The sequence below is a fragment of the Calypte anna genome, chromosome 2 (assembly GCF_003957555.1).
Source record: "Calypte anna isolate BGI_N300 chromosome 2, bCalAnn1_v1.p, whole genome shotgun sequence".
Classification (NCBI taxonomy): domain Eukaryota; kingdom Metazoa; phylum Chordata; class Aves; order Apodiformes; family Trochilidae; genus Calypte; species Calypte anna.
This window is the reverse complement of record NC_044245.1, coordinates 34316014-34338832: the sequence shown is the minus strand read 5'-3', so window position 1 is coordinate 34338832 and position 22819 is coordinate 34316014. Positions and strand designations below refer to the sequence as shown.

Genomic DNA, 22819 nt, shown 5'->3' with positions numbered 1-22819 from the left:
CCCATTAGAAGAGACGTCAAAAGCAAATTCAATCTGTAGTTCTCTCCTTCCCAGACCCTTGTTGGCTTGCTGTCCTCATTCTGCTGTTGACTGCCAAGGGAGAGTTCATTGGCTGAATATTCTTCCGAGTCCTTTTCCACATTCAGATATAGTTAGCCTTAGTTTTTGTTGTATTAATCACAGGGTTGCTGGGGCCAAATCAGCTCATTTGTCAATGGGAATTTGCACAAACTTCCAAGTGGGATGAATTTTTTCCCCACAAAAGAGAAGATCTTACAAGTTGCAACCATTGGATGTCTAACATTGCCCAGATTTGCCATTTACATATTGCTTTTTGATCATTTTACACTTGATGTTTCACTTAGAAATCATTTATATCACAACTGTACTTGGCCCTTGTTATTATTAGGTAGCATGAAATACACTCAGTGATGGCATGAAAGTTATTTCCAATAGGGCTTATGAAGAACAGCTGAGCAAGTATGACCTCCTGCCCTCAAAGTGTTTGTTTACTGGGAACTATATTCCAGTTCTCTACATTTAATCTGTCTTGGACCAAGCTGACATTCCCCTGCTAGATTTATTGTATCTCTAGAGGCTATTACAAACACAACATTGTCACTGCTTATCTAATAAAATTATAATAGGATTATATTACTCTAGTGATAATGATGCATTTATGTTCATTTTATATAGTAACAAACCAAAATATGATTTCACGTTCAGTGAGGATAATGTGTTATTAGGGGGAAAAAAACAAAAAGTATTTTTCTTTCAAACAAACCAGTCATGGAAAATATTTTTTTTTTCTATTATATTTGCAAATCAAAGCTTCAGTTGTGTACATGAGCAGGCATACTATGTCAGTTTTACATAAATAATAATAATGAGGAAGTCTGAGTCTCTGGTCTTCCTAAATCAACAGCTGTAGATTTTGGAAATTTATGGTGTTTTTTCTTGTCTGACTTTACCTAGAAATTGACAGACAGGCAAAACAGAGCAGATATGCATTTCAATTATATTTAGTTATATTCAAGACGTCCACAGTAAATTGATTTGTTATTAATGGTATTGTTTTATTTATTTAGTAGTAGTAGATTTTAAATCATAGCCAAGGTTTAGTTCAGTAGTGTGTGTCTTACGGGTAGACTCTTAAATGTATTTCTCAACTAGATTTAACTGGTTGCTTCCAGTGTAATAAACATCTATCTGTGTTCTGTGTACTGTATGCTCTTAATACATCTCCCAGCTGAGACAACGGAAGTCAAATTACTTTTAAACTTCAGTGAGCTGTACATTAGCAAAAGGTTTAAAGGTTTATCTGTTCTTATTTTAGGAAAGAAAATTATTGTTATTGCATCTCTCTTTTCCTTTTTTTTTTCTTTTTTTTTTTAATCTTTTTGTTTGGTTGGTTTTGGTGACCAACACCCTAGTGACTCTGCTCTACTGGAATTCATATCATACAGTTAGCACAGATGAAGTATGAATAATTTTTTTTAAGAACTAGCAGCATATTCCTTCTATAAAACACAGTTATCAGATAATTTCCTTAGCCATTTTTCACTGCAGTTTACTATTACTTTTCTTAAGTACTGTTACTTAAAGCATATCTATAAAAATACTCTGCATTTGGGAAAGGCATTAATATTTAAAACAAAAGTAAAAATAAACAAGCTTTCCCATAGATATGCACACTTCCTCATGAAATTATAGTGCTAGACTTAACCTAAATGTGTGGTTTGTGTTTAAAACTCTTAAATGTTACATAAAGTGTAGTCATCTTAAATAATCAATAGAGCAAAATGGACATTTGCCAAAATAAAAATTCTGCAACTAATTGCCTTCTGTCAGTATACATTCCAAATCATCCAAAAGAAGCTGGTTCTTTTGTGTTGAATTATGCTTCTTAAGTAGAAAGTGTCTTTGTCAAAAAGTTGATTAATTGCTGTCTTGATCTGCAGTAGGTTATGTACCTGGGTACTAATACTTCTAGCAAGCCAGTGATGAGGAATATCCTCAAATATTCTCACCTTACTCATCTGAGGGCCTTATGTTGCTTCCTCTAAAATCAGGGAAACACTTTCTGAGTCTCAACAGAAGCAAGATCACCTCCCATTTTGGCAAAGCCAAGACTTTACCAAGGAGCATGTGATGCAAAGAAAAGGTTTCTGAAGCAATGTACTTCACTTCACACTCTTGTGTAAGGACTGAGTTAGTGCCAGGATCCTCTTTCTATATCATAAGGAATTTATTTCAGGATTTTATCAGAGTAATGTGAGGCTACTGCTTTTAGACTGATATACATATGTTTGTTGGAAAAATTGTAACTATTTTTTCTGTATTTTATGTGTTTGTATCTTTTCCTGGGCAACAATTACTCAATCCTTACTTGAGCCCCTTAAGTCAGAAATCTGCTTACCATGGAGCTCTTTCCACATTTGTTCTCCATGGTGCCATACCATGCTTATTTTCTTTCCCTATGTCAGTGCCCCATAGCTGGCTGAAGGGCAACTGATTGCTTCATGCAATCCCCACACCAGTTAGTATGTACTATGTGGCAGTGCATTGCAGTCAGAAGTCAGAATAAAAGAATCATGTCTGAGACCAAATATTTATCATATGTAGCAATATTTCTTTTGGAATTTGTTCCCTTCTTCCTCTGCTTTCGCAAAAACTAAACCTGAACCAAACTCATCCTCTTTTTTTGTATTTCTGTGTCATGTGAAATAGGCATGTAAAAATAAGGTATTGCACACAAACACCACAGAGTCACAGAATGGGTGAGGTTGGCAGGGACCTCTGGAGGTCATCTTGTCCACTCAAGCAGGGCCACCTACAGCCAGATGCCCAGGGCAATGTCCAGATGGCTTTTGAGCAACTCCGAAGAGGGAGATTCTACAACCTCTATGGGTAATTTATTCCAGTACTCAATTACCCTCACAGTAAAAAAGCATTTCCTTATCAATCCCAGTTCTTTTGGGCTGAATCCACATGCAGACAATCAACAGATTCTAAATCGGTTAAAATAATGGGAAACATATTTTTCAGTTAAAACACAAAAATGAAACCAACTCCAAATTGCTGTGGGATGCTATACAGGCCCTGTCACAGTTTGATGCTGGGCCGGTAATTAACAAATGACAGATGCTCTCTATTAACTCCTCTATTTCCCCCAAAAGGGAAAGGAGAGAGAGTAAGGGAGAGAGACTTAAGAGTTGGAAACCAAACTACATAGCTTTAATGAAACAGTAGTGATGAAAAAAAAAAAATAATGAAATATATATAAATATGTACAAAACCACTTCTGTGCTCCCCAGGACAGATCCTTACACATACAATTTTTTTAATGCTGGCTCCCCAAATGAAAAAGCTCTATATTTTTAATGGCCCAACCTATCTGCAGTCACCCACATACAACATCTCACTTGTGAAAGATGGTAGTGATGGAATTTGCTCATAACCAGAACTGCAGCACATTCCTTTTAGCAAAATGCTGTGACAGAAATACTTTTTAATTTCCACAGCACTTTCCAACTAATTTCATCTAGATAAAGTATCTCTATTGTGTTTTATTCAGGTGAGATATCAAAGAGAACTTGAAAGAGCCTAATCATCTTAATGAGATTTATCAGGCATACAAAGGAGCAAAAACTGAAGTGTTTAGTTGAAATTGGTATCAACTAGTACAAATAGCTATGCACTGCTGTAAGCTCCCCTTTCTAATACAGAGCTGGTGTCCCAGCAAGATACAACTGCTTTCCAAGATGTAGTACAAATGCTTCTGGCAAAACAGGTAGTAAGTGTTCATACCATAGCAAAGTTTCCCTGTTCCACCAGGGCACTACATTTGCACAGAAGCCTGGAATTTACTTCCCCTTAAGCATATGCAATATGCAGAATATCACACATATTCACTTCATGGTTGATTACTAAATAATATAATGCTGCAGAATATATCATGCAATTCAGCAAGAAACAAAGCAGTTCAGATTACACAAGGGTGTTTTGTTTTGGTTTGTTTTTTTCTGTAGGCAAAAATAACCACTTACATTGCTGCTTAAACATTCCAGTTAGTTATCTACTCCAGTGCACACAGCCAGGAAATGAATGCTGCCCTGAGAATCCCAACTTGAATATTTGCAAGCATGAAGTATGCTATGTTATGATGGTCTCAAGGTCCCTGTAGCCCAATATTTCATCTCCAGCAGTGACCAGTCAGAGAGGAAATATGAAGAGATATTTCTCTGGAATGCTCTCCCAGCTCCAACTATGTGCAGCTCAGGGATTCCTCAGCAGCCTCACTGCACTTTTATTACATTTTACAAACATTCGGAAAGCTCTCCAATGCAGAGAGGCAAATGCAACAAATGCAAGATTAAAGATTATAACGAGGAATAAAACACTGTAGGCTTGGCTGCCAATACATTTAAAATCAAGTCTCAAATGTGCTGTTGCATCTATTGTAATTTCTTTTGGCTACAGTAAGCAGTATTAATGTCAAATTTAAATGTCACTCTGCAACGAAGATCCCATTTTATAGGTGTTATATGCCTGTAATTTTTGCTAAATTCAGTGAAAATTTGGCTTAGTTATCAACCCAAACTTTAAAAGACCATGTCTTGAAGAGGAAATCTCCCTAAAGCAGTGAAAAACTTTTTAAAAGTTTACTACTAATATAATTATCCTGTATCAATGGAGTTAAAGTCAGGGGTAGGCTCTAATAGTACATCTAACTCCCTATAGCATAGTATGGCAGTGTATTTATTTCCTTTTTCCTTCTGCTTTCAGACATTCCATATTAAAGTAAAAAAAAATCCTTAAGTTTAAGAAAATGCAAATTGTCAAAAATGTACTTCAAATATTCTGTATTTATAGAGGGACTTAGGGACTTTTAATTCCTTTTTTGTTTGTTTGTTGTTTTGGTTTGGTTTGGTTTGTTTCTCCTTATATGAGACTTTTAAAGCAAACTAAGATGGCCAGAGTTTCAGCAGTAGGAATAAAAAGAGTAGCCTTCTTTACATTATTTTATGTTTATTTACATACATATTTTTGATGTTTCCTTACATAATCTGGAACTTAGTGGACACAATGTACCAAGAGGTAGCAAACTAGCTACCTACTGTAGTACATCAGTGCTGCTGCTTTCTGTATTTCGAGTGCTGCAATAAATTCTCCTCTTTTAACATTCATGTTACAATGTCACAAGGGTTAAGGAGCACACCTAAGGTCTACACCTATTCCTTACAGTGTGAGAAAATAAATTTCAGTCATTTGAACACAAAGATGTAGACTTTCAAAGTCACTAAGCATTCATTATGTAACGATGTAAGTAAACATACACAAGTTTTTTATTATCTAAGAACTGGGATACAGGGATCCAGGCCCACACAGTCCAAAGGTACTGTATCTTTTTCTCCAGGTTTCTCAGACCCTGCAGGAACATGCCAGCAGCACCCTACAAGTTAGATGCTATGGTAACTGTGCATTAATGGTAGGAAGGCAATAAGGATGAATGAACATAGTAATAATGGTAAGGGGTCTGACATGGTTATATGATAATACGAGACAAGAAAGTTGCATTTTCTTCCCTTTTTCTCTCACTGTTGCTTTGCATGACACGAGGAACCTCATTTCTCCTCCCATGACCAAGAATTTGGTTTTATATTACCAATACCCAGCACTTCAGGAGCTGATTGAAGAGCTTTCTGTTCCACTCATTGATTCCATCTTGGACAATTCAGTCCTTCCAGGGTGAGGACCAACATGTATCAGCACAAGCAATAGTTGGGGCAGGCTGTAAAACAGATGAGTGAGAGGATGTGGGTTAACAACAGTTATTTCAGCACATTTGAGAGGGACATAAATTGTAATGTAAGGATGGGCATGAGCAGCAGGGACAACATTTTTAAAATCCTGCTCATTTTACAGGTCCAGTATAGATGACCTGTGGAGAGACATTTTATATTAACCCTTATATCATAGAAAACTGTTAAAAAAAGCAATTGAACTGACCAGATTGATTTGGGGCCTCCAGGTATACCCAGGTTTAAGGATCAACAATGACTTAAATGGGTCTGGCAGCTAAAAGATTAGTTCTCAATATGACATTTATATTATTTTTTTATAAAGCACTATAGGATTTACCAATGAGAACAGATAAGTACTAGTTATATGTTTACTACTTGTCATAGTAAACTTGTCATACTGTTATTCTCATATATATTTTTTATGCTGCTCTTTCTGCTGTGTCGTACAGAACGAACTCTTTACTTGTGCTTCATAGCAAGTTTTCCTAAAGAAAATAGTTCCTTCCTGACATAATCAGTCAGATATTTTGAGGTCACATTTCATGCCTAAATCATAAGGTTGGCATTACTGCTTTTAAGATACAATACACCATTGATAGAACAAAACTTTAAAGCCAATTAGAGGCTGGCAATCTTCCTACCATTGGCAAAGGCACACTTGTTAACAGTTCCCCTCTGTGGTATGTTTGCAGTGTAATCACCGATTTCTGGAAAGCTTTTTTGGCACTTCAGGATATTTTAAAATATCTAATGAATTAATTTTTATAGACAATTTTAGACTTTACTCACATTACTTTAAAGCATTTTACTTTAAAAAGTTGGGGTTGTATGCACTCAAATGACGTATGTATCCCTGTTTCTAATACAAGGAAAAAATAATTTGTAGAACCAAGGTATACAAATAATAGTTTACTTGCATTTTAACTTGTTAACAATTTCAGAAATCACCACATACAAATCTTTATGAAACACTATCTTACTATGTGTGAGTAAGGAGATACTGTTGCTTTGTTGGAAAAAAGAAACAGAGCATTTCCATCCTGGGTTTTAATATAAGTAAAAGCTTTCATGGCTATTTACTTTGAAAGTATTTTGAAGTTAACAAAGCTTTTTGCTTTGTGTGGAAAGAATGTGATTTGTCTGGCAAAGAAATAGGAAACACACAACCCAAAATTAACTAGGAAGGCTTAATTTAGAGTGAGATAAACTTTTCCGAAAGGCAAAATTATTTTTAACAAAATGAGCTAACTTTACTATAAGCCTACTAAAAGTTCAAACATCACTAGAGGGCATTTTGGAGGAAATAAAAACCACAACACCACCATTAATTTCATTTTTCTCCCTTCTCCTGCAAGTGCTCTGCAGTATGGCAGCCCTGCACCATCTGGTCCTGCAAATGTTTCCTTCTCAAACAGGCTACCTTAGAAGTACTGAACAACTAATATCAGTTCTATTAGTGTTCACTACATGAGCAGAGGTTCCAATCTAATCTAGTATCAGGTATTTAATCTGTCTGCAAAAGCATATTCCATACAAAAGCAATGTAAAAACTATAGTATGATAACAGTGGACATATCTGTAATGGTAGAGCTTATTAATAGATGTTTTGACAAAGTAAAATAAGGCTAAGGCTACTACACTTTTATAAATAGGTCTCTCCTTCTTCCAGCTTTTAATGCTTTGCTTGGAATTGATTGTAGTGTATTTTTATTATGCTGGTACAAAGTGAAAATCTCCTCATACACCTTATAGACAAAGAGTGCTTTATTTATACCCACACAAATAAAACACTCTTAGACATTATAAAGGTCTAGAGAAAGATGCATCTGTGTAGATAAATTTCCATCTTGTAATGAGAGTTAGAAATCTGAATGCTAGGACCGCACTTCACTTGACTCACCTATCTGTTCTTAATCCCTCAAAAAAACCCAAATTAATTGCTTTTCTAACTCACTTGAGACTTGAAAAGAGGCTACAGCTATCTGGAAAAGTGTTGACGTCCCTGAAAATGTAACACAGTGAAGAATCAGTCTGGAAGCAAAAAAGAAAAAAAATCCCTGTCTTCAAAGTTCTACGTGTAAAATCCAGGTTTTAATGACTTCTGAAGACCTTATTTGGTCTACAACTCAGTACAGATTTCTGCCAGCAGAGCTACATTGATGCGGAATCACACCTCTTCTCATCCGAATAAAAGCTGTGCTCAAGATGGTTTTCAAACTTGCCACCACTGAGGAGAAAAGTAAACATAACTCAGTAGCTTCATTCACTTGGCAGACTTCAAATGGCATGGTGGAAGTGACAAGTGAGCTTATGAAAATATTGGTATATATGAGTCTCTGGGGCTTCAGATGTTTTGCAAAGTGCTAGTAAATTTAAGGGTGTCTGGGTTTGTGTGTCTTAGCTGCAGAGATCTTTTTTGATTCTCAAGTAGTACTCAGTGCTCAGCTGTGAGGCAATGAAAGAAGCAACTGGGTGGAAGTATGAGATCGAGATCAGCTTATTCAGTGCCAGAGTAAAGCTGCTATATAACCAAGCCCTCTTCACTGCCCACAAAATTCCTTTATATTCAGTTGGGTTAACTGTGTATCATCCATTGCTTTATAGCGGCAATTATACAAAAATATGTGGTACTGATAGACAGGCCTAGCTTATCGAGCCTATCCTTTCTGTTCTAACAATGCTGAGTGAATAGCTGACTTTGAGACACCCAAGATCTATTCATGGTGACAACATTCTCCCAGAACTCTGTAAATGATACTACATAACAGCTAGAAGAAAAAGCTTTGACCTAGCAAGACTAAGACTAAAGACTAAGACTAGCACTACCTAAGGACTGAGGGAGTACCCAGCATTCCTGCATAACAAATTAAGTTGCTATCAGGCAATTAACTATTTTGTTGATGAGAGAGAAACAGAACAGGACTGGAGCTGAAGCCTTCCTCTGAGGAGGCAGCATTCACCCATCTCCAGCCTTTCCTCCCTCAGGACCTCTGCCCCTGTACTCAGCCCTGGTGAGGCCACACCTTGAGTACTGTGTCCAGTTCTGGGCCCCTCAGTTTAGGAAGGATATAGAGGTCCTGGAGCGGGTCCAAAGGAGGGCAACTAAGCTGGTGAAGGGACTTAAGCACATATCCTATGAAGAGAGGCTGAGGGAGCTGGGTCTGTTCAGCCTGGAGAAGAGGAGGCTCATCAAGGAGACCTCATCACTCTCTACAACTCCCTGAAAGGAGGGTGTAGCCAGGTCGGGGTTGGTCTCTTTTCCCAGGCAACTCTCAGCAAGACAAGAGGACACGGTCTTAAGTTGTGCCGGGGGAGGTTTAGGTTAGACGTTAGAAAGAATTTCTTTACCGAGAGGGTGATCAGACATTGGAATGGGCTGCCCAGGGAAGTAGTGGATTCTCCATCCCTGGAGATATTTAAAAAGAGACTGGATGTGGCACTTAGTGTCATGGTCTGGTAACTGCAATGGTAGTGGATCAAGGGTTGGACTTGATGATCTCTGAGGTCCCTTCCAACCCAGTCGATTCTATGATTCTATGACCTGGCCTCTTCCCTCACACCCCTGAAGCTCTCCCCAGACTGCCAGCTTGGATGCTTCATGCTGGGGGAGCAGCAAGGGTCTTAATAGTTTGTTCAAACACAAATCTCATCAGTGCTGATGAACTCTCTGCCAGGCTCTCTGAGCAGGATGAAGCCTCTCATTTGCCATCAGACTGGGTGATGTCAAAAAAGACAGGTCAGCATCACTGATGGAAGGAAGAATATTTTCCGAACTTGTATCTTGACGTGAAGAACAGCTGAATGGAAGATGCTAATGTCTTTCGCTCTAGGCACTAAGTAAAACATATAATAGAAAACAATGACTAATTAAACTTACTCTGAACTCACCCCACGAACATACTGAAACACCCTTCCTCAGGCTGGAAGGACCCCTGCTCACAAGAGAACTATTTATCCAGTCATGTCGACGAATTACATCGGTACACTTAAAGATAAGGTTTTGGGTTTTATTTTGTTTGTTGTGGTTCGGGTTTTTTTGGTGTATATAAGAAACCCTATGTTATAGGGAAGGTGTGGTACCACCTAGCACCCCTTTCTGCACAGAATAAAGAAATACATTGTGCGTGGATTGCGTTACCGCACACCGGGTAAACGAGCCCCGTTTGGGGACAACACAGGCAAAAACGGTACAAAGCGGCCTTTTCCCTCAGCTCAGAGGTTGCCATGCTGAGGGTACCTCTGCCCTCAGAGGGCAGGGGCCGTCCAGGGGCCCCATGCCGGGCCCCGCCTTCCCGCCCTCTCGCACCAAAAAAACAGCGGTGCCTCCGTTCCCCCCCTCAGCCAAGCGGCCCTCCCGGCAGCGAAGCAGCAAACGGAGATCACAGCAGGCAAACAGGGCTGGAAGGAAACCTCTCCCCCGGAAGAGCGGCGGGCAGCAGAACCCGGTTACCCACCTCCCCGCTGCCCCAATAAGGTGCCCCGGCGCCTGCCCGGCCCCCGCCCCGCCCCGCTCGGCGCTCCGGGCTCAGGGAGCGGGGCCACCCTCACCCATCAGGGGGCGGTGGGCGGGGCCGTCCGGCAGCGGGGAGGAGATTCTGCGCGTTGATTGGCTGTGTCCTACCAGGAGGCGGCTGCGATTGGCTGCCGCGGCTGCCGCTCGCAGGGCGCGGACGGTGTGGTGCCGGGGCGGGTGGCCGCTGGCCGGAGGTCACTCGGCGCCGGGGTGCAGCATGGCCGCGGCTGTGGCGTTCGGGGGACCCGCGGGATGGTGGCGTTGGCACAGGCGGGGCCGTGCCGCCGGCGCGGCGATGGGTAAGGAGCTGCCCCTCCCATCGGTTCTGACCGCCGGGCGGGGAAGGGGAAGGGAAAGGCTGGGCCTTCCCCGGGGGTTCGGCTGGGGAGCGCTGCTCCCGCGCTGCCCGTAGCGGCCCTGGGCCCGACGGGCCCGGCCCCACGCCTGGTAGGCCCCGGAGCCGCCCCGCTGTGAGGGACACCGCTAGGGAGCAGTGGGGATGGGGGGGGTCGTCGCTGGCTTGGAGCGGTCCCGGTCCGCGTTGTTGGAGGCCGTACGGGAGCTCCGGATTAGCTCAATAAATGTTTTCACTGTTTTGCTTGAAAGAGCATGTCTGGAAATTACCAGAGCCTCAGCAAGTGCTTCCTGTAGCACCGGTGACAGGTACCTGTCACCTCGATTTGGGCAGCTAAACCCTTGCAGTCATCGTATCTGACTGTTTTCCTGAAACTGAGGGTGAATCAGAGGCATTTCCTCCTGTTCCAGCTCTGCACTCTGCACTCACTCGCACCTACACTTGGTTCAGGGGTGGTGGAAGGAGCAAACACCTTCAAATGTTCTCTTGGTGCCAGTGAACAAGAAAGGTACCTGCAGAACTGGAGCCAAAACCTTTTCCCTTTTCCGACTTGGAAATGATGCTGCTGTTTCCAAGTTGCTGAAGTAAATAATTGAAAATACACCTTCAATGGTCTTTTCAGTGTCATTTTGGTAGCAGTATGTTGTTCATGTATGTTACCCTATAGTTTGGCTCCAAACAGACAAAAAAAGGGAAGGCTTTTCAAGTAGTCAACTGGAAGAAATATATTATTATAAAATGCTTTATGATTCTGCATTCTTGACACTTAGCAGAGGGTTTCAGGAATTACTTAACTACTTTTAAGTAAGGAACTTCTTAAAATTTGCAATTCCCCTTTAAGCCTCATTTAAACTGATCAATGAAAAGTGTCTGACACTTAATTTTGAAATCAGTGTTCAGTGTTATTTTTGCTTGACTGTCTCTCTTCTGCTAATGTTTGATTTTTCTTTTTTCATAGTTGCAGCTCTGGTGTTGTGCAAAGTAATATCTCAGGTGCAGCAGTCATATTGATCACATGCTAGTAAAGTTAAATACAGGAGATCTGCCTGTGTATTTAGTACCTTTTATGATACCACAAATGAAAGCAGTAGCTTGCAATGTATTTTGAACTTTCTGGCAATGTAGCTGTCAGATATTTCCATAAGAGCTTTGAAATCCTCTGTCAGTATTTCCGTGGTCGCATTTAATACAGAGAGGATGGAAGGGATCTCATTTCATGTTGTGAAAAGCAAGCCAAACCACTACACTGACACTTAAAAAGTTGAAAAATATGGTTTGTCTTTGCCTGAAGACCAGGAAACTGTGACTAGTCTAAGGAGTAATTGTGACTCTCTCAAAAAACTTTAATGGGACAGAATTTCACTCACAGTGTTTAAGCTCTGATTTAGTAGTGACTGCGCTGAAAGTCATGTTGAATCTGAGAAGTGTTTATGGGATGAAGCTCTAAGCATTAAGCCTTCTTAACTGCTAAGCTATACTACTTAGTGTTATATGTTGAGGTTTCCCCAACTGTAATGCGTTTATTACGTTTGCCACCCATTTCTTTAGTTTTGAGTAGCCTAAAAATTTTCTTTTGAATAGTGTGAAATCAGTTGTCATTCTGAGTGAAATGCCATCCTGGTGAAGGAACTGCCAGCTCTGAGGGCTGTCCACCACCACAGCTTGGTTAGCAAGTGGGCTGTCTTCATTCACTTATCAAAAGTTCCTTCTTTACTTAGTCAGCTGCTCTTTGCAGATGGCACAGACCATGATGGATTGTTTCTTCTGTGTGTTTATACCAGAAGCTGTTAAAGCATCTATGAAGAAAATAGCCGAGGGCAGATTTTGGAGGAGCACCTTGGGTATGTATGTCTGTGTATTAGCAAGTGGGGAAGAGACCACATAGTCTTGTGATCTGCAGCTGGCAGTCTTCTGGCAAAGGTGCTTCATGAAAAGTGTGTATTTGACCTTACTTTAAAAATACATTTCTGATGGATGGGGAGGAATCCTTCCTGAGAATTACTAGGGAGGATGAAGGCAGTGTTAATCAGGTATCATGGCTGAGAAAGGGAAGATTTTCTGGTGAATGAAGATTAATTAGCTGAGGGAGATGATCATCAAAGAAGACAGTTCCTTGTTACAAAATGAAGATATTCTTACAAATAGTTTTGGATGAGTAGTAGAGGCCTATTCAGTTGATAGTCCAATAATACTTTGTTGTTGCAGGAGCTGTGTTTGAACTGTCATATGATTCCATACTCTGGCGCATTAATTCATAAGAAAGGCTAATGTCAGAAAGACCTTTTGCTCCAAAATCCAGCACATCACTTGATTAAGGGATCAGGTGTACACTTGATACTCTTTTCAGATGACAGTTACATGCAGCATGTTTTTGTCTTTGCTGTACTAGCAAAAGTTTAATAAGGTATAACTACAGGTACAAAAAATGACTTAAGAAAACTTTTGACTGTTTCAAGAGAGCATGTCTGTTTTTTACCAGCAGACTTTTACAGAGGCAAGGAAAAGCGAGTGAGATGTTTCCAATGTAAAGCTGCCCCAATGTAGATTCTTGTAATCTTCTTAAATTATGATTTTGGCAGAGTGCAGTTATCAAAATTGTTGCATAATGTGTAAAAGCCCTGTGACCCTGGGGCAATTTAAATTCCATTGGCAAAAGCTTCTAGAAGCAGAAAGACCTGATTCTGTATATATACATCTGGCTGTTCTGACTTCTGTGTTTCTCCAGCTAGTTCCCTCCAGGATCTAGTTCAGTGAAGGTTTTATAAATTTCCATAAAGAAGTCTGCACAGAACACAGAAGCTCTCTCTGATCCCTTTTCTCAAAGCAGGAAAGAGAAAAGGGGTGGTGTCCTCTCTTGTACCAGAACTTAAGATGCTAATTCAGTGGCAAAAATGCTTCATTTAATGGCTAAAATTGAATTGTCATCATGCTTCCCCCTCCTTGTCAAGCTACTTCACATGCAACTGTACTTTCTTGTGAAGTCCTGAGAAAAACCAGCAACTTCAGTAATAAAGCTTCCTTCCCATGCTCCTGTTAAATCTCACCTACTGGACTGGAAAAAAGAGCTCAAGATTCACTGATCCAGAGAGATCAAGAATATTTATGTGACTTGTAACCATGCTGGTTAGGAAATTCATATGGGACAGGAATATGTGGGCTGATAGCCTTTGTGCCAGATTTATTGGTTTCACTTGACTGTGGAGCTAGGGATTTCATCCCACGAGCTAGACATTTTGGTGAACATGGTGCAAAAATGGTTTTATAAAGCCAAAAAGTAAGTAATATCATTGAGATTACAGTTTGAGAGTTACTGTTTTTTCAGGCCTGTTCTTGGCCAGTTAGGTTGTGCTGTACAAGCACACTGGACCTTTTCCACCTCTACCCTCGGTGGTCCTACCCAGCTATTCATTCCTCTTTTTTGAGTAAAAAGAATTGTCCTCTGAGCTGTGTATTATTATAGTGTCTGTGCAGTCTAGTGTTTGCAGTGAATTTAGGACACACTGGAGCTCAAACTCTTAATAGCAACTGTGAGAGTCATTACTTTGGGAGGTAGTGTAAAATGAAATTTAAACATCTGAAATTACCTGAATTTGTGTCTGTCATTGTTGGGGTTAAAAAGAAAATTGCTTTCAGTGTCCTTATCTAGAAGCTTGAAAAGACAAGTTTTAGGTCATTGACAGACCAGGTATTCTAAGGACAGAATTGCAATCTGTGAATTTCTAAATTTACTTTCTTAATGGATGTATTTTGTTCAAGAAGAGGCCTTTAGAGAGTCATAAACTCTGGTTGATTTTTTAAAATTAAATTATTCTAAAGATAAAATTCTTGTGAAATTTCAGATCAGGTTAAGTGTTTCTATTGCAAGCTGACTTTTCAAGGCAAAAAAATGTATTATCTGTAAGCCCCCAGTTTGGCAAAATGGTCATAAATTGCATGAATGTCCTCATGAGCAGAAGCTTCCTAAGGACAGGGCTCTGTGGGCACACATTTGCTCAAGAGAATAATAAAGAATTTCCTGGGAAGAGCCTAGATTCTTTGGAGTCACTGTACTGGTTTTGTTCACAATTAAACTGATCTATAGATTAACCTATGTTGCTGGTTCTGTTCCCACAGAAGGAGAATCAGTTTCAAATGGTATCAGAGATTATCTTAAAAGTAGCTTCTATTGCTCTCACTTCTGATGTTCCCTACTCTTGTCAGAAGCTGAACGTGGACTGGGCATTTTTCCAGCCATTTGACTGCAGCAGATTGCTGCAGATTTTATTGCTGAATTAAAATGGACTCAATACCCCAAGGACAGTTTCTGCAAGTGCTTATGCAATTGATGAGATTAGCTAACTGTACGTGTATGTGGTTTTGCAGAATATCAATCCTTAGACATGTGAATTACAGTTACTTCAAAACTGAGCCTGTGCCATGTATCAAGAGGTAAGCAGTGCCTAGATATTCAAGCTGGACACCATTTTTCACGATAGCACCTGTGGAGTTTCATCCAATATGAAGATGTGAAAAACTGTGTTCCTCAGTTCAGGAAACATGTCTTAAGTACTCATGGAAGTGTGATCCTAAAAGCAGTTGATTCAAATTTACATATAATCACCTCAATTAGGTGTGTCTGTGAGCTAATTTAATTAGTCCTGTAAAGTAGTTTTCTTATATTTGAATACCTGGGGATTTGTATGTTTTTCAAATTGCTCATTGTTTGTTGTTGTGTCATGTAGAGTGCCTATTTTAACACTGGGCTGTGAGAAGTAAAACCAAACTAAGAACTCAGAAACTGAGCCAGGAACTGGACTGTTTCTCTGATAGTTCCTGTGGACTTGAATATATTCAAATCTGCACAGAATGGAAAATGGTCCCTAATTCATGAACTAAGACAAGAGAAAATCAACAGAGACAGACAAAAGGGGAAATAACAGAGAACAGTGATACAAATACTAATAATACTAGCAGTCAGAATATTGCCTTGTATTACAAGCTGTTGCTGTTTCTTCTGGGGATAATGCAAAATGAAGACTTGTAAGGAAGGCCTTACAGTAGAACAGTGAGTTAGCTTCATGGATATTTACACTATGAAGAGCTTAAAGTCTTAAAGAAGTAATAGAAATGCTTGTTGGCAATCGACCTCCCACTGCAGTCTGATTACCAGTTGATGTTTTAATAGTAAAATGTGATGACAGCCGTGAAAAGTTGTCAAAGCAAAGCAGTCATGTGTGACATGGTAGAGAAAAGTAAGGCAGGGTGGAGAGGAGTGATAGAAAGTAGTACGGGCAAAATGTCCTCCTCAATTTGCAGTATTTCCATGAGGATCAAGACAAGGTTATGTCTGTTAAGTTGAGGCAGGTGTCCAGGTTCTGAAGTAGCTGAGATCTCAGATATGATGAAGGAGGAATCAGTGTGATTTCAGCATATCACGGATGTGTCTTCTAGGCTGTAGGTATGACTGACAAGCTGTACTGGATCTATGTGGCAAGGGTTTGGTAGGAGGTAGGCTACAGGGTTGGCCTCTCTGAGAATCTGCTAGAAGCTTCCTCCATGTCCAGTAGAGCCCTTGGCAGCTGTCTCCAAGATGTACCTGCTGTTGGTCAGGCCAGTCAGCAATGGTGCTGGTGCCTCTGTGACAGTATATTTAGGGAGGGCGGCAAAAATCAAGCCGTGTAATTGCAGCTGGAGAAAGGAGTGAGAACAGCTCTGTGGACCCCAAGGTCAGGGAAGAAGGAAGGGGGAGAATGTGGTCAGGAACCAGAGCAGAGATTCCTCTGCAGCCCATGGTGACACAGGATGTCCCCTGCTGCCCAGTGAGGTTAGTGGTGGAGCAGATACCCACCTGTAGCCCCTGGAGGACCCGATACAGGGGCAGATGGATGTCCAAACAAGGCTGTGACCCTGTTGGAAGCTTGTTCTGGAGCAGGCTTGTGGCAGGACCTGTGGATTCATAGCAAGAGAGGAGCCCATGCTGGAACATGTTTGCAGGACTTGTGATCCTTTGTGGGACCCATACTGGAGCAAGTCTGTTCCTGGAGGATGTCAGCCCTTGGAAAGGACCCATGTTAGAGCAGTTTGTGAAGAGCTGTCTTCAGTGGAGGGAACCCCATGCTGGACCAGGGGAAGAGTGTGAGAAGGAAGTAGGAGTGCTAGAGACAACATGTGATAAACTGACCCCAATCCTCATTCCCCATCCCCTGTGCCACTCTGGGGGAGGAGATTGAGAAATCAGGAGTGAAGTTGAGCTCAGGAAGAAGAGTAAGGTGAGGGAAAAGTGTTTTAAGATTTTTTTTTTTTAAATTTCTGATTATCCTACTAACCTATTATGATTTGACTGGTAATAAATGAATTTTCCTCAAGTCTGTTTTGCCCCATGATGGCAATTAGTGAATGATCTGGCTTTGTCTTTATCTCAACCCAAGAGCCTTTTGTTACATTTTCTCTCCACTGTCCAGCTGAAAAGGGGAATGGTAGAGCAGCTTTGGTGGGCACCTGGCATCCAGCCTGGGTCAGCCCATCACACAGCCATCATGCTGATGTCAGCACTGATATAGAAAAAAGTTGTCAAGAAAGTTTTCTGAAGATTTTAAGGAGATTTCTTGATGTTTAGCTTGGGGTTCTTGTTAGATGTTTATGAGATGGTGTGAGAAGAGATGAGGATAAAATTGAAGAGTCTGCAAGAAGGAACCTAGACATATTATCCAAATTTATGCTTATGATGAGATTACTTGGAACTCATAGAAACAAAAATGACAGGTTTGGAAACAGGGCTAACTTTAAAGCTAGATCAGTTTGCTCAGGGTGCTCCATGGTAGCTCCAAGAATGGAGGTTCCACCACTTCTCTACATCCTGTTCCAGTACAGAACCTTTCTTCTCATCAGGGATGCTTTCTTATTTCTAACCAGAATTTCCCGTCCTGCAGCTTTTGGCCATTGTTCAGCGTCATATTGTTGTGTCTCCACCTCTAGTGGAGAACTGCAATCAGCCTTTGCTTCTCCAGGCTAAGCAAAGACAGGTCCCTTAGCCTCTGCTCACATGCCATATTCTCCACCACCCCAGTCATCTTAATTAATGTATGCTGGGCTATCTGAACTTTAACCACATCTGCTGTGTACTGTGATGCATAATCACCTCTTTCTTTGGTGTGTTGGGTATGTGCTTGCTTATGTAGGGCAGTATGTAATCAATCTCTTTGCTGCAAGGATGCAGTGCTGCCTCACGCTCACCTTGTTGTCTGTGGAGATCCATAGGTCCTTTTCTGCAGAACTGTAACTTTCCTTGCCCATCCATAGCCTGCAATGATATCTCCTGCCCCAAGAACAGGACACTGTGTCTTTGTTGGAACTTCCTGAGGCCTATTTCTGCTGGAGAAATGGTAGTCCTGCCCTGCAGTTTTTTAGCTATTCCCCCCAAGTTTGGTGTCATACATAATCTTCCTGTGGGTGATTATGTCCTCTCATCAGAGTCATTGATGAAATTTTAAAGCAGCAGTGGCCCCAGTACTAACTCATGAGGAGCATCAAGCATTACTGACTTTTGGTGGTTTTTGAACCACTGGCCTCTGTTGCTTACGTTCAGTGTCCAGACAATATTTCTTTCATCAGGCAGTCTTGCAGTCCAGTCCAGTGCATATGTTTCACATTTGGCTTCTAGAGGAAGCTGTTCGGAAAGCTTTACTGAAGTCAAGACAAATAATATCCACTGGTGTTAAGGGGCAGAGAAAGAAAGGTGCTGAAAAACAGGACTTGAACCTCCACTGGAAGCTGGAAGCTTTGGGAAAGCAAAAGGAGTAATTTTAGATTAGAGTAAGTGAGGTATTGGGGAAGGCTGACTCATAGAAACTATGAGAAGGAAGGACACAAAGATGATTACTATGGCTGGTTATGGTGTTTTAGACTCTTCGTTAATTTGTCTTCTAGATTTGACACCTAGCACTTGTTAAAAAAAAGCAATATGCTCTTTTCCTGACTTATCTCAGTTGGCACTAAGCATTTTCCCAGTGCAGTTTTCTTTTAAATTGTGCTACTTCTCTAGCTATGTAATTGCTTCAGGCATCTGTGGAAAATGTCTTATACCAAAGTTCTCTCAACAAACTTGATTTATTAAATGTGGCACTTCCAAAATAGTGCTGCAGATGAAAGAGCATGACCATTGCTGGCTAAGAAGGAGCTTAAAGTCAGAAGACTTTAAAATGATTAATCAAGTGTTATTGGCCTAGAGAGGATTCTTTGCTAAGCATTGAGACCTCTTAGAGTCTAGATCCAGCTTAGGCACATTTTCTGTATGTGCACTTCAGAGCTACAGTAGTTCTGTAGTTATCCCTGTTTCTGGCTGCTTAGTTGCCACATGCCTTAATGTTTATTCTGCATAACCTTTTCCTTTGCTGTAAAGGATAAATTATTTTATATAATCAGCAAAGAAATCCAAGCACTGCCCTTGGAATAGGAGTGTTTAAAGTGATGGGACAGTGGTTGCAGCAGATGGATGCCTGTCATGCAACTTACCTTCCAGCGTTTGATACACCTGCAGTGCTACTTAGAGTCCAGTATTTGATACTTGCTATCTACTTGTAAAAAGTGTAGTGTTTACTGTATATTTTAGATTATGCTTTATAGTTCTGTCTTGATGGTACAGTAAGTGGAATACTGTGGTTATTCCTTCAAATAATTAATAATTAAAAAAAAACTTATACTCTAATTTGTTCTAGTTTTCGGTGTTTGCTTTTAGTGCAAGTGATTATGTGACTCAAAGAACTGACAATGATTTATTATTGAGACTTTTAGATGGGTGTTTTATATCTGCGTGCAGGATCAGAAAAGTCCATTTTTCATCTGTGAGGGGCTGTATAAAATACAGTGTCAGCCTCACTCCCTTTCAGGTGCTAAATCCCAGAGCTAAATCCCAGAGCTGCAGCCAAAGGTGCAAATAAGGAGTCTGTAAAATATATATAAAATTTGATTTTTGCATTTCCAGTGTAGTATTTAGGCACATATGAAAACAGTGACATGCCTGCATATTTTAAATCTGTTCTTGAGCTCCTCTTGGGCTGAAACTCAGACCTGAGCTTTCAGGGATGTTGCTCAAATTTGGTTATTACTGTACTTATTGAAACACACTTTCTTAATAAAAGTAATTTTCTTTCCTATGTAAAAATTCATTCAGGGATGGTATTTGTGGCCCAATGTGAGCTATAATCTGCAGTTTGAATTATGTGGAGTAGGAATCACGTTTCTGCCTTTTTCAGAATTTTAATTTAAGTTGTCTGAACTGGTGCAAACAGATTTGCATTCTAGCTTTTGTTACATCATTGTTATGCATTACTCTAAAATGCAAATGTGTTGATATTTATTGTTTTGAAATCAGTGTGTTTTAGGGCAATGGCTTCCAAAACCCCAGTTGGATTCATTGGGCTGGGTAACATGGGAAATCCAATGGCAAAAAACCTGGTAAAACATGGATATCCAGTTATTACATATGATGTGTTCCCAGAAGCTTGCAAAGAATTTCAAGACTTGGGTGCTCAGGTATAGTAACTAACTTTCTTTATTCCAATAATAACTTCATGCATTGAATAGTTTTTGCATGCAGTGTTTTTAAAATAATCTTTTTTTTTTTCTTGATTAAGATCTCTGTTGGAACTAAAACAGCTTAGTGAACAGAAATCTGAATCTGGGAGGTTTTGCTTGGAGCAAAGTCCTGCTCCTACCCTAAGTTATTTTCATGCTGTTAGCCAGGATTGCTGCCTAGGACTTTTCTAGCTGTTGGAGGTTTTTTCCCTTTTATGACATAGCCTGTTCTTTCACCTCCTTCTTTCCCCTGCTTCCTCCTCCCCCAGGTCTAGATGGCCAGTGGGCTGCTTTTCATCTGCTTCCTACTTTGACCTTTTCAGGTTAGATGACCCTAGTTAAAAATTCCTGCTGGCATAGCTATAAGGGTTATAGGGACATATGAGCTTTCCTGCTGCTTCAAGGTGCAGTCCTCAGGGGCAGGGGAGAAATCTAATTATTTAAGTGCTTATTCTCTTAGAGGTGAGGAAGGTTATGGTGAGAGAAGAGGAAGGAATGAAAAGGAAAAAGGAGGGAAGGAAATTGATCACATTAAGGAGGTTTACCTTCCTGCCATGTACCCTGTAAAATCTTGGCCCTGTTCCAGTCAGGGCTATTGCTTCTGTTGGTCTGTTAATACACCCAGAAGCCCATTCAGTCTCTCAGGTGGTTGGGACTGTGTTTTCTAAGTGTCTGAATTGTATTCAAATGTTTTTGATGTACTTCAAAGCTACAGTAGTTTAGATAGTTGTGGCTGGATGGATAGGTGCATAAAACACCTAAACAAAAGAGTATGTTCAAATATGGAGAAACCAATGCAAAAATAATGCTCTGATATAACAGTGTAAAGGATAGGAGGAAAATTTCCAGAGGTGGCAAGGAAATGGGAGGTAGGTCTGGACAGAGGAATTGTATGACTTGAAAGTCTGAAGTGTTGGAGCTAATTGCAGCTGTTGTAATGTATGATGTAATGAGGTAACATCAAGACTCCCAAAAGATAAAATGATAACATGCACCTGTTGATAATTAATTGCAGTTCTCCCAAATAATTGTAGAATCTTGGCCTTAAGTGGGAAAGTAAACTTTTCAGATTGTTTTCGTGGCTACTGTTTTTATTCTGTTAAAGCAGCTGAGACCCTCAGGCATGAGTCAGACCTGTCTGGAGTAAGAGGCTGGGCAAATGGAGAGAAAGTCTGTTTTGAACAATTAGTTTTATCTTTAGTTCATGTTCTGCAATGGGATTTCTTTACTGTGACTGGCTGTTTGGATAGCTTATTGCCATAGTAATAGAATCCCTGGCACCCACTGCAAAACTTAACATGTGATAGTAAAGGTGAACAGTAATGCTTTAGAAAATAAAGCCAGAACTATGTTTGAAGATTGTAAATCTCTAAAAGAATACACGGGTAGGCTTAATTTCAAATAAAACACATTTAAAGAAAATATATGAACAATACTTCCTCTTCTTGATCTGTAGGTGTAAATCCTACTCCAACATTTTTTTTCAAGACTTGGAAACTTGTGGGTCCAGGGGGCCTTGTAGAAACTACAGTAGCAAGAACATTGGGCTCTAAGGGCTGCTTTCCCTTTGGTCTGGCTGGTAGAGTAAAAGTAATAGGAGCATTACAGAGGTGAAAAGATTCCCCCCAAGAGACAGTAAATGTTGTCAGATGTCCATTGTTTAAAGTCAGTGCTACTACAAAGGCGGATAAAGGATGAGAGATGTTTGATCAGAAGGCTGCATATTCTGTGACTCCACTTTCTTTAGCCTCAGAAATAAAGAGCTGGGAGGTAGTATAGATCAGGAGGCAGCTACCTACCTGCTGAGAGGGAATAGTAAGGGGGAAACTGGCTGAGCAGGTGCATTGGGGTGAAACGTGGAGAAAGTTGCAAGGCTACAAATAACGAAGGATACTGAGCAGTATTATGAGCAAGTAAGCTGCCTCCACTCTACTGTGCCTTTCTCCTGCCTCACAGTTACCACTTATTTACACAGCAGAGTTTATATATTTCACACAGTTACTTTGCTTCAGTTTAGATATCTTCGAATTGTATCCCAAGTCTTGAACTCTCAGAGTGTTACTGAAGTCATCCGATGCTAATAGAGTATAGAAACAGAGATTTCTTAGTGGTGCTAAGTGAGAGTGGCATATTAGGCAACTAAAATTATTAAATTACTTATTGTAAATATAAAGAGGAAAATAAGGAAGTATTTTGGAACAAATATAAGCAGATGTATATATTGAAGGGCATAGACCAGTGACCAGTAGGAAGAAAAGTCCCTTCTATACAGTTGCATACTGCAAAAGTTTGCTTGATATAGCAAGTATCAGAACACATACAGAACTTGCTGGGCTGCTGCTCTGAGTATACTGGTCTATGTTAGTACTCAGCAATTACTATTTGGTATGTTTTTTAAAGTTACACATGATTCTTAATCATATCAAATGCTTAATGTTTCTTAATAGCTTTCAAATAATCCAACTTCATTTCTGAGACAGGAAGTCCCAAATAAAAAAGTTCTATATATTGCCTGTTGAACCAGATAGGTGGCTTTCCTCTGTGATTACTAATCATACAGCACCAGAAAGCCAAGAATGGCAATTCCCACTT

The 22819-nt window shown here is 40.3% G+C and overlaps 1 protein-coding gene across 2 annotated transcripts in view; it reads left to right on the top strand.

Moving 5' to 3' along the window:
• Window positions 1–10447: 10447 nt before the first annotated feature.
• The window catches only part of HIBADH (3-hydroxyisobutyrate dehydrogenase), an 83909-nt gene continuing 71537 nt past the window's right edge, over window positions 10448–22819 (top strand). Inside the window, exons 1-2 of one of the 2 annotated variants that reach the window (XM_030445603.1) lie at window positions 10448–10619; window positions 20025–20185. In XM_030445603.1, coding sequence (XP_030301463.1) covers window positions 10538–10619; window positions 20025–20185 — 243 coding nt within the window. In that variant the 5' untranslated portion in view covers window positions 10448–10537. Of the gene's footprint in view, window positions 10620–12492; window positions 12517–20024; window positions 20186–22819 lie in introns of those variants that run through there. The other variant, XM_030445604.1, reaches the window with a different exon arrangement.